At 40.5% G+C, this 12,490-nt stretch overlaps 1 protein-coding gene across 1 annotated transcript in view; it reads right to left on the bottom strand.

Moving 5' to 3' along the window:
- Positions 1-783: 783 nt before the first annotated feature.
- LOC142748398 (E3 ubiquitin-protein ligase Rnf220-like) overlaps positions 784-12,490 on the bottom strand; it is a 41,728-nt gene continuing 30,021 nt past the window's right edge. Inside the window, exons 8-11 of the mRNA XM_075855501.1 lie at positions 5,675-5,759; positions 4,539-4,623; positions 4,193-4,267; positions 784-2,014 (exon numbers count right to left, since the gene is read on the bottom strand). Coding sequence (XP_075711616.1) covers positions 1,943-2,014; positions 4,193-4,267; positions 4,539-4,623; positions 5,675-5,759 — 317 coding nt within the window. The 3' untranslated portion in view covers positions 784-1,942. The remainder of the gene's footprint in view (positions 2,015-4,192; positions 4,268-4,538; positions 4,624-5,674; positions 5,760-12,490) is intronic.

The following is a 12,490-nucleotide window of genomic DNA, read 5'->3' as shown; positions in this document are numbered from 1 at the left end:
TGTCACACCAAGTGTCTGCCACGTCAAGTGTTTGCTATGCCAGGTGTCTGTTATGCCAAGTGTCTGCTATGCCAAGTGTCTGCCTAATCTACTATCCAGGTACTCTTGTCCTAAAGACTAGTATTGACTTTTTTTGGTTGGCTACTACTCCCTACGGCAGAGCGGCCTAGTGGGTCCAACACATACCCCAGAGCCATGGCAGACACTGTGTAATGATTAAATTCACCTTTTGTGTCGCTGCAGGGAAATGTATCATATACTGACAGATAACAGCTGATCACTGGGGGTCCCAGCAGGAGGAAAGCTTTGTGATCAACAAGAAAGGATTGTTCGAAGCAGAGAAACCCTTTAACGCACTCAATTTATTTTTAAATGCTCCGTACTATGCTTCCTGACAGTATATCAATGAATTAGGCAGCCGGGGAAAGATTCTGAAATTGTTTGGCCGCACAAATCCCCCCCCCCCCCCACACACACAGCGATAGCAACTGATCACAGGGGTACCAGGACACATAGTCATGTCAGTCTTGTTGTTGTGAAAGAAACCTGTCTCTGCAAAACCAAGATTGAAGAAAAAAAATGGGGAAATAATTTGCAAGGTAAGCATTTTTCAGTTTTCCAAAATCTACCACGTGTTGGATTATTATGAAACTAATGCATGTGTTTCTGTGGATTTAACAGACAAAAAAAAGAAAAACAACTAAAAATAGAAGAAGATGCAATCTTCAATGTGCAAACTTTATTAATCATCATAAAAAAAACACAAGAACAATACCGACATTAACGACTTTTATCATCAAGTCACAAAATCCAGCCAAATCATCTAAGTGGACTCACAGGATCATCATTAGAGATGAGAGCACCGATTCTACGCAAATCAAATTTGGTCCAAATTTTCCCAAAGATTTTGGATTCGGCTAAATCCCAAACTTTTCGGGTTCGCAACGCCGGAATCGTGGCTAAATCGACCAAAATTATACAGATTAAAAACGGATCACATGACCTCAGACGGGTTTTCCCATAATTCTTTGCTGGTAGCCTTCCCAAAATACACTGCAATTATTGCTCCCTCTAGCACAGCCAATCATGAGGGGTATAGGTGGATGACATTAATAATGCTGGCTTGGTGTTATGGAGCTCAAAATAGGTTGGGTACAGTCCTCGAAGACATCAGAGACATCAAGTTTTCAAGGCAATCAGGACATTTGCGATTCATGGAGAATCAAATTGGACGGCCAATTAGATCACAACGGACCCAAAACGAATTGTCTTCAGCTCCTTTGCAGACCTATGAGTCTCCATGGTTAAAGACTACAAGCAGACATGTGTTACTCTCTCCCTCTGTCCCCTCTTCTACTGTCTAGCAAGAAGAGGGGGCAGAGGGAGTAGAGTAAGACATGACATGATTGAAGTCTGTCATCATGGAGACACATAGATCTGCATAGGAGCTAAAGACACAAAACGGTAGGAGATTTTTTAATGGGAGTGGGGGATGGCAGGGGAGGCAGTGCCATTAGGCACTATTTAGTGCCATATTATATTATATAGAATGGCAATCAAGTCAGCAGAAATTGATCAAGATGCACAAACAATGCGTTTCTATGGTGTTAAATGACAATGCGGTTACTAATAACCAGTGTGAACCTGAGAAACATCATAAATACTGGTGGTACAAATAGAGAGGTCCACGCAGTCTCAGAAGTCTTAGTCTGGGTTACAGGAGAAGACATGTCCTTGACCCTCTAGATGATGCAACAGATCAGACTTCCATAAAGGCCATGTTGGAGATATAGAAGGGAGGCCAACCAACATGGAGACAGTAGATGGGGCACATCATTGTGGAGCTCCCATTGGTCCAAGACAGTCTAAATCCATTGACGGTTGCCATAGTCTTGACTTGGATCCCATACTCTGGAGAGCCGCCATCATGGATTTTTATAGGTCACAGGTAAACGCGACGGAGGTCACTGGGGGATGTAATTGTATTACACTGAGGACAAAGCTTTTTGGATCCCTAAAAGGTGGAGAAGAAAAAAACGTTAGTTCCTTTGGCCGCCATTACAGCTTCCATATTGGTCTTAGCTGGCCATACATTAGGGATTTAAGTCGACCATCTTCTGCACATGAGGCAGATTTTGTTGCAGAAAAGGCGCCGACGGGTGGTTGAAAACTGTTTAAAAAGTTATTTTCTGCTAAACAAAATCTCTAGTATACGGTCACCTTTACATGTACTGATCTTGAGTTACATCAAGTCTCCGATAACATCCAAAATAACAGTTCACATTCTACAGACCGCTACTAATCGACAAACCTGCAAAGTCCGGACTCTCAAGAATACATAAATACCCAAAAAACATTTATTTCAAATATTAATATTCGTTTTTTATATATTCTTAATTGTTGTATTTTTATACATGTTTATAGCATCCACTATATATATATATATATTATAATAACATAATTAGGTGTTTGCTTTTGTTTATTTATATTAGGGGTAACACTATGATCTGGGTCTAATTGCTGCTAGCACATAGTTGGGGTAAGTAATTTTATTATATACAAAGTTTATCATGAATTTGCATTGTTTTGTATCGATTATAATAAAGTTGTGTGAATCCGAACCAGTTGCGCCTGAGCACATAGTGATTGGTCTTACAGAAAACCGGAAGTTGTCATGTAATGATGCTGATGTTTTGAGTGGATCGGGACCTATGTAGGCCATGCGCCATTGGACGGCTGATCCTAATTGATACATATATAAAGACCACGGATCACACATCCGCTTACTCCTGACGAAGGTGTTGAAAAGTGCGTTGAGTTGTTGGAGAGGTGATACATCACATTCCTCAAAAATGTCCACATCAGGATGGTTACTACCTTTATTTGTATTAAAGGCTATGTACACCTTTTTTAATTAATTACATTTCCGATTCACAAAAAAATGTAAAATAAAATACCTAAAAAAAAAAATCACTATTACTTTTTAAGATACAGCTTCTATGCATCCTATATGCATAGAAGCTGTATCGGTCTCTCACAGCCGATTCCCTCAGTTCAACTGAAGGCTCGGCGGAGAGCGTGTCCTGCTTGCCTCTGGCACACATGATCCACCTAATAGCAATCACATCTAAGTTAGATGTCATAGATCTTAGCTGGATTCTGGTCACAGACACCAAGGACCTGCTCTCAGTCGAGCCGTCAGTTCAGTTGAATCGGCAGAACGATACAGACTCTATATATACAAGATACATAGAAGCTGTATCTTAAAAAGTACAAACTTTTTTTTAATAAAAAATGATGAAAGTTGGTCAAAACACAAAATACCTGCTTTAACCCCCAAATTTTTTTTTGCTTACATAGCATTTAAATTGTTGCTCACAAGTGAGGTTTTGTCTAGATAGGGATCTCATAGTATAACTTTCATAATTTATGAGTCATTTTTGTTGTTCCTGCACTTATGAACTTTCTAATTATGGTAGTAATTCATTAATAATATTAATCGAAACATCTTATGTTCTATTAATTGTGATTATTCGCATTGTTTTGAATGGGCAAAAGTTGTTACACCCTTTCTGGGCTTTTGTTGCATTGCTATTGGGTAGTGTCTTATTCTGCTATTTTTAAGAATGAATTTATAAAGAATGTTAATTTTTTTAATTCGTTTTTTTCGTCATTTATGTATTCTTGAGAGTCTGGACATTGTACGTTTATAGTTATAGTATTTTTAGTCCTGGCTTGCACAAAGAACGGGTGCTGTTCTAAAAATTTGCAGGCTTCAATGCTACTTAGAATCTGCAGTTTTGCTACACTTCGCAGACAGTCATGTGACCTAAAAGATTAAAGGGTTTGTCCAGGATTAGAAAGAAATGGCTGCTTTCTTTCAGAAGCAGCGCCACCCCTGTCAATGGGTTGAGTCTGGTATTGCAGTTGAGCTTTATTGAAGTGAATTAGGTTGAGCTGCAATACTACACCCAACCTGTGAACAAGTAGGGTACTGTTTTTGGAAGACATGGTAAGTCACCATTGTTTTTATGTAGATTTAACCTGGGATATAGTAGAAAATAGAAATTAACGATATTGGGTCCCAATAAAAATCTCCTACAGTTTTAGGTCTACAGCTCCAATGTAGAGCTATGTGACTCCATGGTTACAGACTACAAACATGTCATGTGTTACTAGCTATGGTTCTTACCAGTGCCCTCAGCCAGCAACCTTCACAGTGAATGTGCCAGCATTGGATAGAAGTGACGGGGACAGTGTAAGCATCCTGCATTAGAAAATGAGACAAAATACAATTTTACATAATGAAAATATATACAGTACTTTTATTAAAAAAATACCAGGTAGTCTTGGCAAAAATTAGATGGGCTGGAGAGGGCAAATCATTGTATGCCTGTTGGGTTACGTTCTCACATGTCAAGGAGGGACAATTGTTTCCCTAAGAAGTTGAGATATCTTTCATTAGCCATGTATGAAGGTCTATAGAAGATACGGAGAACTACAATATTGGTGGCACAGCAGGTCCATTGTAAACTTACCAGGCATATGTGACACGTGTGGGTATTTTTCAGCTTCTCAGTCAATACCTGAATCTTCTCTCGAAGAGCTCCCAAACTCTCTTCACTGAAAGAAACATGAAAGTTTGACTTGTTTTTGGAAATGTTTTTGGAAATATAATATACTTTCAGTATTAAGTGCACAGAGTTAGGCCCCATGCGCACGACCGTAAAAACAACTCTGAAATGGCAGATCCCAATACGGTCCACAATTACGGACCCGCCCATTTTTATTGGACGCGGACTCCTTTCCGTACCGCTTCAGATAGGTGTCCGTGCCGTAGAACAGTGTCACGGGAATTATGGAGCATGTCCTACTTTTAGATTTTTACAGGCTGTGCTCCCATACTTTGTATGGGAGCACAGCACGAAAATTCGGCCTTCAGCGGCTAGCCGTGCTCGCAATCGTGGGTCGTGATTAAGGGCACGACCGTGTGCATGAGGCCGTATAATGATAGCCATAGGCCAAGGAATAAATGTCATGGTCTAAGTTCTTATGAAAATTGGACACAATCCAAAAAATACCTAGGAGAGAGTGATGGTATCTTCAGAAGAAATAATATAATCTACTATTTTAAAGGTAAAGTGCCATCAGAAAATGATCTATTGTTAAAATGTTATGTTTTTATGTTAAACATATTTTTTAAGAATTTTTGGAGATTTGTTTTTTATTTTCTATGTCATTAGCAATATTAAAAAATGCTCCTAAAATCTTGCAGTTTTCACTCTGGCTACTGAGCCTCACAATAGACTGACCCTTCCTGTTCTGTAGAGATCACTTCTGACGTCATCTTTTTATCATCACAGGCAACGTTTCAATTAGCTACATGACTAATCAGACAATTAATTTTCATTCTAAGATTTGATCATACCACAATGAGGAGAGGGTTGCATTAAACACCAGCGAGGATAACACCCATAAAATATCCAATAATTGGGTTGTGTTTTATGTTTCTTAAGTAGAATCTCAATAATGAAAAACATTGTAATGCTTCAGCTCTTTACATATTTATGGTCCTAAATTATTCCACCATTCTCCATCGGAATCTAACTGTCATCAGTTGGTCAAAATGTTCAGGTCCGAAGACTACGTGGGCAAATAACTCGGAATAACTCACTTTGCATGGGAAGAAGCGGGGGTCTCTTCACTGTCAGATTCTTCACTGTGACTGGGTGAGCTGATCCCTGGCGATCCCCTGCAACCTGTAAGTAGAACAGGAACGGTACGAGTATGTTAAATGCCATGTAAACGCTAATAATTGTATAGCCTAGGATATATCTAACAGCCAAAAATCCTATTAAGATGCTCATTTTTTAGATACAAGTTTGTAGACATGTTTATGTTGTTCCTGTTTTGCCTGATTATTAACCCCTTGAGGACCAGACCCATTTTTTTTTCAAATCTGACATGTGTCACTTTATGTGGTAATAACTTGGGAAAGCTTTGATGCATTGCTTATTTGTGAAAAACACCAAAATTTTGAGAAAATTTGCAAAAATTATGATTTTTCAAATTTTAAATGTATCTGCTTGTAAAACAGATAGTAATACCACACAAAAAAGTTACTAATTCACATCCCCCATATGTCTACTTTATGTTTGCATCATTTTTTTTCACGTACTTTTATTTTTCTAGGACGTTACGAGGCTTAGAACTTTAGCAGCAATTTCTCAAATTTTCAATAAAATTTCAAAAGACTATTTTTACAGGGACCAGTTCAGTTCTGAAGTGGCTTTGAGGGTCTTATATATTAGAAACCCCCATTAATCACCCAATTTTGAAAACTGCACCCCTCAAAGTATTCAAAACTGCATTCAGAATGTGTTTTAACCCTTTAGGCGTTTCACAGGAATCAAAGCAAATTAATAGGTAATGTGTCACGAATTTTTTTTTTTTTATATAATATTGGTTTTAGTTTGATATTTAAATACATTTTATTTATTTGTGTTGTTGTGTTTTACTTTTTATGTTTTTCATTCTTTTACTTCTCTATGAGGGCTTCCATTTTTTTTTTTCAATCTCTGTGTGTGTCGATTTTCGACACATACAGTGATGGAATACAGCACACACATCCCCATAGAGAATGCGAACGTGAGCCTTCTGTGTGGGAGCGGTCTTCTGCCGAGCGACATCTGGCGCCATTGTCTTGTGGACCGGAAGCCGCAGCCGGACAGTAAGATGACTAATTCCGGTCGCGGCTTCCTGGCATGTGTTCAGAAGCAAGCGGAGGGAGCGGACGGACTGGAGGGAGAGGCGGCGGCAGGAGCAGGTAAGTCATGTTTGTGTATGTTTCGTGTTATAACCACTGTATGTAAGCCTACTACACTGTGTATTCGCTCAAAAAATGGCGGCACACAGTGTAGGAGGTTTGAACATTCAATCCCCTCCTTTCCCCTGGCACTAGCCAGGATAAAGGAGGGGGGATTGTTTGAGGACGCTAGAGCGAGTGTGTCTTCTCAAATTTTGCAGCATAAAGCAATGTGGTTGCTTTACCACATGCCAATGCTGCAATTTTGGGAATTGCTCCCTCTAGTGACCAGCACAGGGAAATGTTATAAATTAGAATCTAATTTATATTTCCTGACTTTCTAGCGACACATTCCCTTTAAATTAGAGGTGTAGTGAGCATTTTGATCCCTCAGGTGTTTTATCGATTTTATTAGAATCGGGATGTGAAAATTAAAAAATATTTTTTCACCAATAATATGTAGTTTTAGCTCATCATTTCTCATTTCCACAAGGAATACAGGAGAAAAGACACCACAAAATGTGTTACACAATTTCTCCTGAGTAAGGAAACTCCTCATATGTGGTTGTAAACTGCTATTTGGACACACGGCAAGGGTCTAATGAGAAAAAGCGCAATTTCGTTTTTGGAGTGGGGATTTTACAAAATTGGTTTTTGACGCTATGTTGCATTGCGCTGAGGTACGAGTACAGTGAAAACCCCCGAGAAGTGACACCATTTGGGAAACGACACTCCTTTAAGGAATTTTATCATGAGCTGTAGTGAGCATTTTGACCCCACAGGTTTTGCAGAAATTAGTACACAATAGATGTTGCAGATTGAAAATTGCCATTTCCCACAGATATGCTATTTCAGTGCCTAATGTGTTGTGCCCAGCTTGTACCACTGGAGACACACACCCCATAAATTGTTAAGTGGGTTCTCCAGAGTACAGTAATAACCCATATGTGGTCGTTTGGGCACACTGCCAGGCCTAGAAAGAGCGCCAATTTGGATTTTGGAGAGCACATTTTGCTTGGTAGTAGTTTTGTTTAGTGTTTTACTGGTGTTTCAGTTTATAATGTGGAGGTATATGTAATCTGTGCGGAGTACATCAGGAATGAAGGCCATAACAGGGGTGAAGAACAAACAGGGGATAGTCGATATGGATGAGGAAAAATTGAATGAACTGAATGCTTATTTTAACAAATTTTGGCATGGAAAACATCTTGTATAGTCCCAATTCCTAAAATAGCAAAACCCTTGAGGGTGGGTGATTATCGACCGGTGGTGTTTGAAAGGCTGATGTTGGGGTACCTTAAATCAGCTGTGTTAAAATACGAGGATCCGCTACAGTTTGCTTATAAACGTAGAATTGGGGCGGAGGACGCAGTTTTATATTTTTACATAGGGCGTACTCTTTTTTGGAGGCGCAGTGGGTGATAGCGAGAGTCATGTTTTTTGATTTTTCCAGTGCTTTTAACTTGATAAGGCCGGACCTAATGAAAAATAGATTTGAAGGAATGCAAATTAACTCTAGAGTGTCTAACTGGATATTTGATTATTTAAGGGGACGCCCTCAGTGTGTGCGGAGGGGGGAATGTACATCGAGGATAGAAATAAGTGATATTGGAGCACCACAGGGGACTGTGTTATTGCCGTTTTTATTTGCGCTATATACGGCAGATTTTAGGTACAATACTGGAAGTCGTCATCTGCAGAAATTCTCTGATGATTTCGTAATTATGGGGGCAGTAAAGGGGGGCTGTGATAAAGAATATAGGGATGTGGATAATGGGTTGGAATTGGGAAAACACAAGAAAAACACAAGAAATGATTCTTGATTTACGCAGAAAAAAAGAGATAGCGGCGCCGGTGTTTATTCTGAATCAGGAAGTGGAGAGAGTCAGATGGTATAAATATTTGGGTATATATTTGGACCAGAAATTGGATTGGATCGAGAATACAGAAAAGGTGTACAAAAAGACGATGAGCCGGTTGTATTTTTTACGTAATTTGCGCTCATTTAATGTGTGTGATAAAATGATGTTAATGTTTTATAATTCTGTGGTCGCTAGCGTTATATTCTACGGTGCTGTCTGTTGGGGAGGGAATATCAGAGAAGCTGAAAAGAATAAATTGAATAACGTGATCAAAAAGGGAAAAGCGATCATGGTCAGTGAGGTGCCGTTATTTGAGGAGGTATTAAATAAAAGGTTATTAAGGAAGATTAGTGCAATTAAAGTAGAGGAGTTGCATCCGTTACATAGCATTGTAATCGATAAACAAAGATGTTTTAGTGATCGATTGCTACAATTTCGTTGTAGGAAAGAACGATATAAAAGATCTATTTTGCCAAAAGCTATTACACTTTATAATATGTCTTTATAGTGTGTCATGATGCTTTTTAATATATATCTTATTATATGTTGTCGTTGTATGTTGTATTGTATCTATCTATCTATCTATCTATCTATCTATCTATCTATCTATCTATCTATCTATCTATCTATCTATCTATCTATCTATCTCATATCTATCTATCTATCTATCTATCTATCTATCTATCTATCTATCTATCTATCTATCTATCTATCTATCTATCTATCTATCTCATATCTATCTATCTATCTATCTATCTATCTATCTATCTATCTATCTATCTATCTATCTATCTATCTATCTATCTATCTATCTATCTATCTATCTATCATCTATCTCATATCTATCTATCTATCTATCTATCTATCTATCTATCTATCTATCTATCTATCTATCTATCTCTATTATCTCCTATCTATCTATCTATCTATCTCATATCTATCTATCTATCTATCTATCTATCTATCTATCTATCTATCTATCTATCTATCTATCTATCTATCTATCTATCTATCTATCATCTATCTCATATCTATCTATCTATCTATCTATCTATCTATCTATCTATCTATCTATCTATCTATCTATCTATCTATCTATCTATCTATCTATCTATCTATCTATCTATCTATCTATCTCTATTATCTCCTATCTATCTATCTATCTATCTATCTATCTATCTATCTATCTATGTATCTATCTATCTATCTATCTATCTATCTATCTCTATTATCTCCTATCTATCTATCTATCGATCGATCTATCTATTATCTATCTATCTATCTATCTATCTATCTATCTATCTATCTATCTATCTATCTATCTATCTATCTATCTATCTATCTATCTATCTATCTATCTATCTATCTATCTGTAAACTGTGCAGAGTACACCAGGGTACATGTAAGCTGGGCGGAGTACATCAGGGTCAGGGGCGTAACTAGGAAAGACTGGGCCCCATAGCAAACTTTTGACTGGGGCCCCCCTCCCATGGGTGTCACACAACCCCCCCTTGCAGATAGAGCCATTTTACAGCCCCCCTGTAGATAACGCCATACAGCCCCCCTGCAGATAACGCCATACAGCCCCCCCTGTAGATAACGCCATACATCCCCCTGTAGATAACGCCATACAGCCCCCCCTGTAGGTAACGCCATACAGCCCCCCCTGTAGGTAACGCCATACAGCCCCCCTGTAGGTAACGCTATACAGCCCCCCTTTACGTAACGCCATACAGCCCCCCTGTAAATAGCGCCATACATCCCCCTGTAGGTAACGCTATACAGCCCCCCTGTAGGTAACGCCATACAGCCCCCCCCCGTAGGTAACTCCATACAGCCCCCCTGTAGATAGCGCCCCACAGCCCCCCCTGTAGGTAACGCTATACAGCCCCCCCTTTATATAACGCCATACAGCCCCCCCCCCTGTAGATAGCGCCATACAGCCCCCCCTGTAGGTAACGCTATACAGCCCCCCTGTAGATAACGCCATACAGCCCCCCTGTAGGTAAAGTCATACAGCCCCCCTGTAGGTAACGCTATACAGCCCCCAGTAGGTAACGCCATACAGCCCTAAACCCACCCTGTAGGTAACGCCATGCAACCCCCAAAAAAAAGCCGACCTATAGTGTGTCCTACAAAAGACATGTATCCCCTATCCACAGGATAGGCGATACATGTGTGATCGCTGGCACTGATAGGGAGAACGGGGACCGAAAGTCCCCTCAAGTTCTCCATGACTAATCTCTGACTTCCGGGGTCTGTGTCGGCAGCTCAATAAAAATGAAAGGAGCGCTGGTCACGCATGCGCACAAGCGCGACCGGCGCTCCATTAATTTCTACGGAGCTGCCGACACAGACCCCGGAAGTCCGAGGTTTGTGATGGAGTACTTCAGGGGACTTTCGGTCCCCCATTCTCCCTATCAGTGCCTGTGGATAGGGGATACATGTCTTTTGTTTAGTGGCAGAGCGGGGAGATACCTCCCTGCTCTGCCATAGTGTTCAGTGGCGTTGCGCTGTAGTAGCCATAGCGGCTGCTAGCGGAGCCTCCGGACATGGTGGGGGCCCGTGCCGGCGGGCGACACGGGCACCCTCATGCAGCAGGCCCCGTAGCAGCCGCGGTAGTTACGCCACTGATCAGGGTAAATGTAAGCTGTGCGGAGTACATCAGGGTATATGTAAGCTGTGCGGAGTACATTAGGGTATATGTAAGCTGTGCGGAGTACATCAGGGTATATATAAGCTGTGCAGAGTACATCAGGGTATATGTAAGCTGGGCGGAGTACATCAGGGTATATGTAAGCTGGGCGGAGTACATCAGGGTATATGTAAGCTGTGCGGAGTACATCAGGGTATATGTAAGCTGTGCGGAGTACATCAGGGTATATGTAAGCTGTGCGGAGTACATCAGGGTATATGTAATCTGTGCGGAGTACATCAGGGTATATGTAAGCTGTGCGGAGTACATCAGGGTATATGTAAGCTGTGCGGAGTATATCAGGGTATATGTAAGCTGTGCAGAGTACATCAGGGTATATGTAAGCTGTGAGGAGTATATCAGGGTATATGTAAGCTGTGCGGAGTACATCAGGATATATGTAAGCTGTGAGGAGTACATCAGGGTATATGTAATCTGTGCGGAGTACATCAGGGTATATGTAAACTGTGCGGAGTACATCAGGATATATGTAAGCTGTGAGGAGTACATCAGGGTATATGTAAGCTGGGCGGAGTACATCAGGGTATATGTAAGCTGTGCAGAGTACATCAGGGTATATGTAAACTGGGCGGAGTACATCAGGGTATATGTAATCTGTGCGGAGTACATCAGGGTATATGTAAGCTGGCAGAGTACATCAGGGTATATGTAAGCTGGGCGGAGTACATCAGGGTCTATGTAAGCTGAGTGGAGTACATCAGGGTATATGTAAGCTGTGCGGAGTATACCAGGGTATATGTAAGCTGGGCGGAGTACATCAGGGTATATGTAAGCTGGGCGGAGTACATAAGGGTATATGTAAGCTGGGCGGAGTACATCAGGGTATATGTAAGCTGTGAGGAGTACATCAGGGTATATGCAAGCTGGGCGGAGTACATCAGGGTATATGTAAGCTGTGCGGAGTACATCAGGGTATATATAAGCTGTGCAGAGTACATCAGGGTATATGTAAGCTGTGAGGAGTACATCAGGGTATATGTAAGCTGGGCGGAGTACATCAGGGTATATGTAATCTGTGCGGAGTACATCAGGGTATATGTAAGCTGTGCGGAGTACATCAGGGTATATGTAAGCTGTGCGGAGTATATCAGGGTATATGTAAGCTGT

The sequence above is a fragment of the Rhinoderma darwinii genome, chromosome 3 (assembly GCF_050947455.1).
Source record: "Rhinoderma darwinii isolate aRhiDar2 chromosome 3, aRhiDar2.hap1, whole genome shotgun sequence".
NCBI classification, from domain to species: domain Eukaryota; kingdom Metazoa; phylum Chordata; class Amphibia; order Anura; family Rhinodermatidae; genus Rhinoderma; species Rhinoderma darwinii.
The sequence above is the reverse complement of the archived record's forward strand: the minus strand, read 5'-3'. Positions and strand labels throughout refer to the sequence as shown.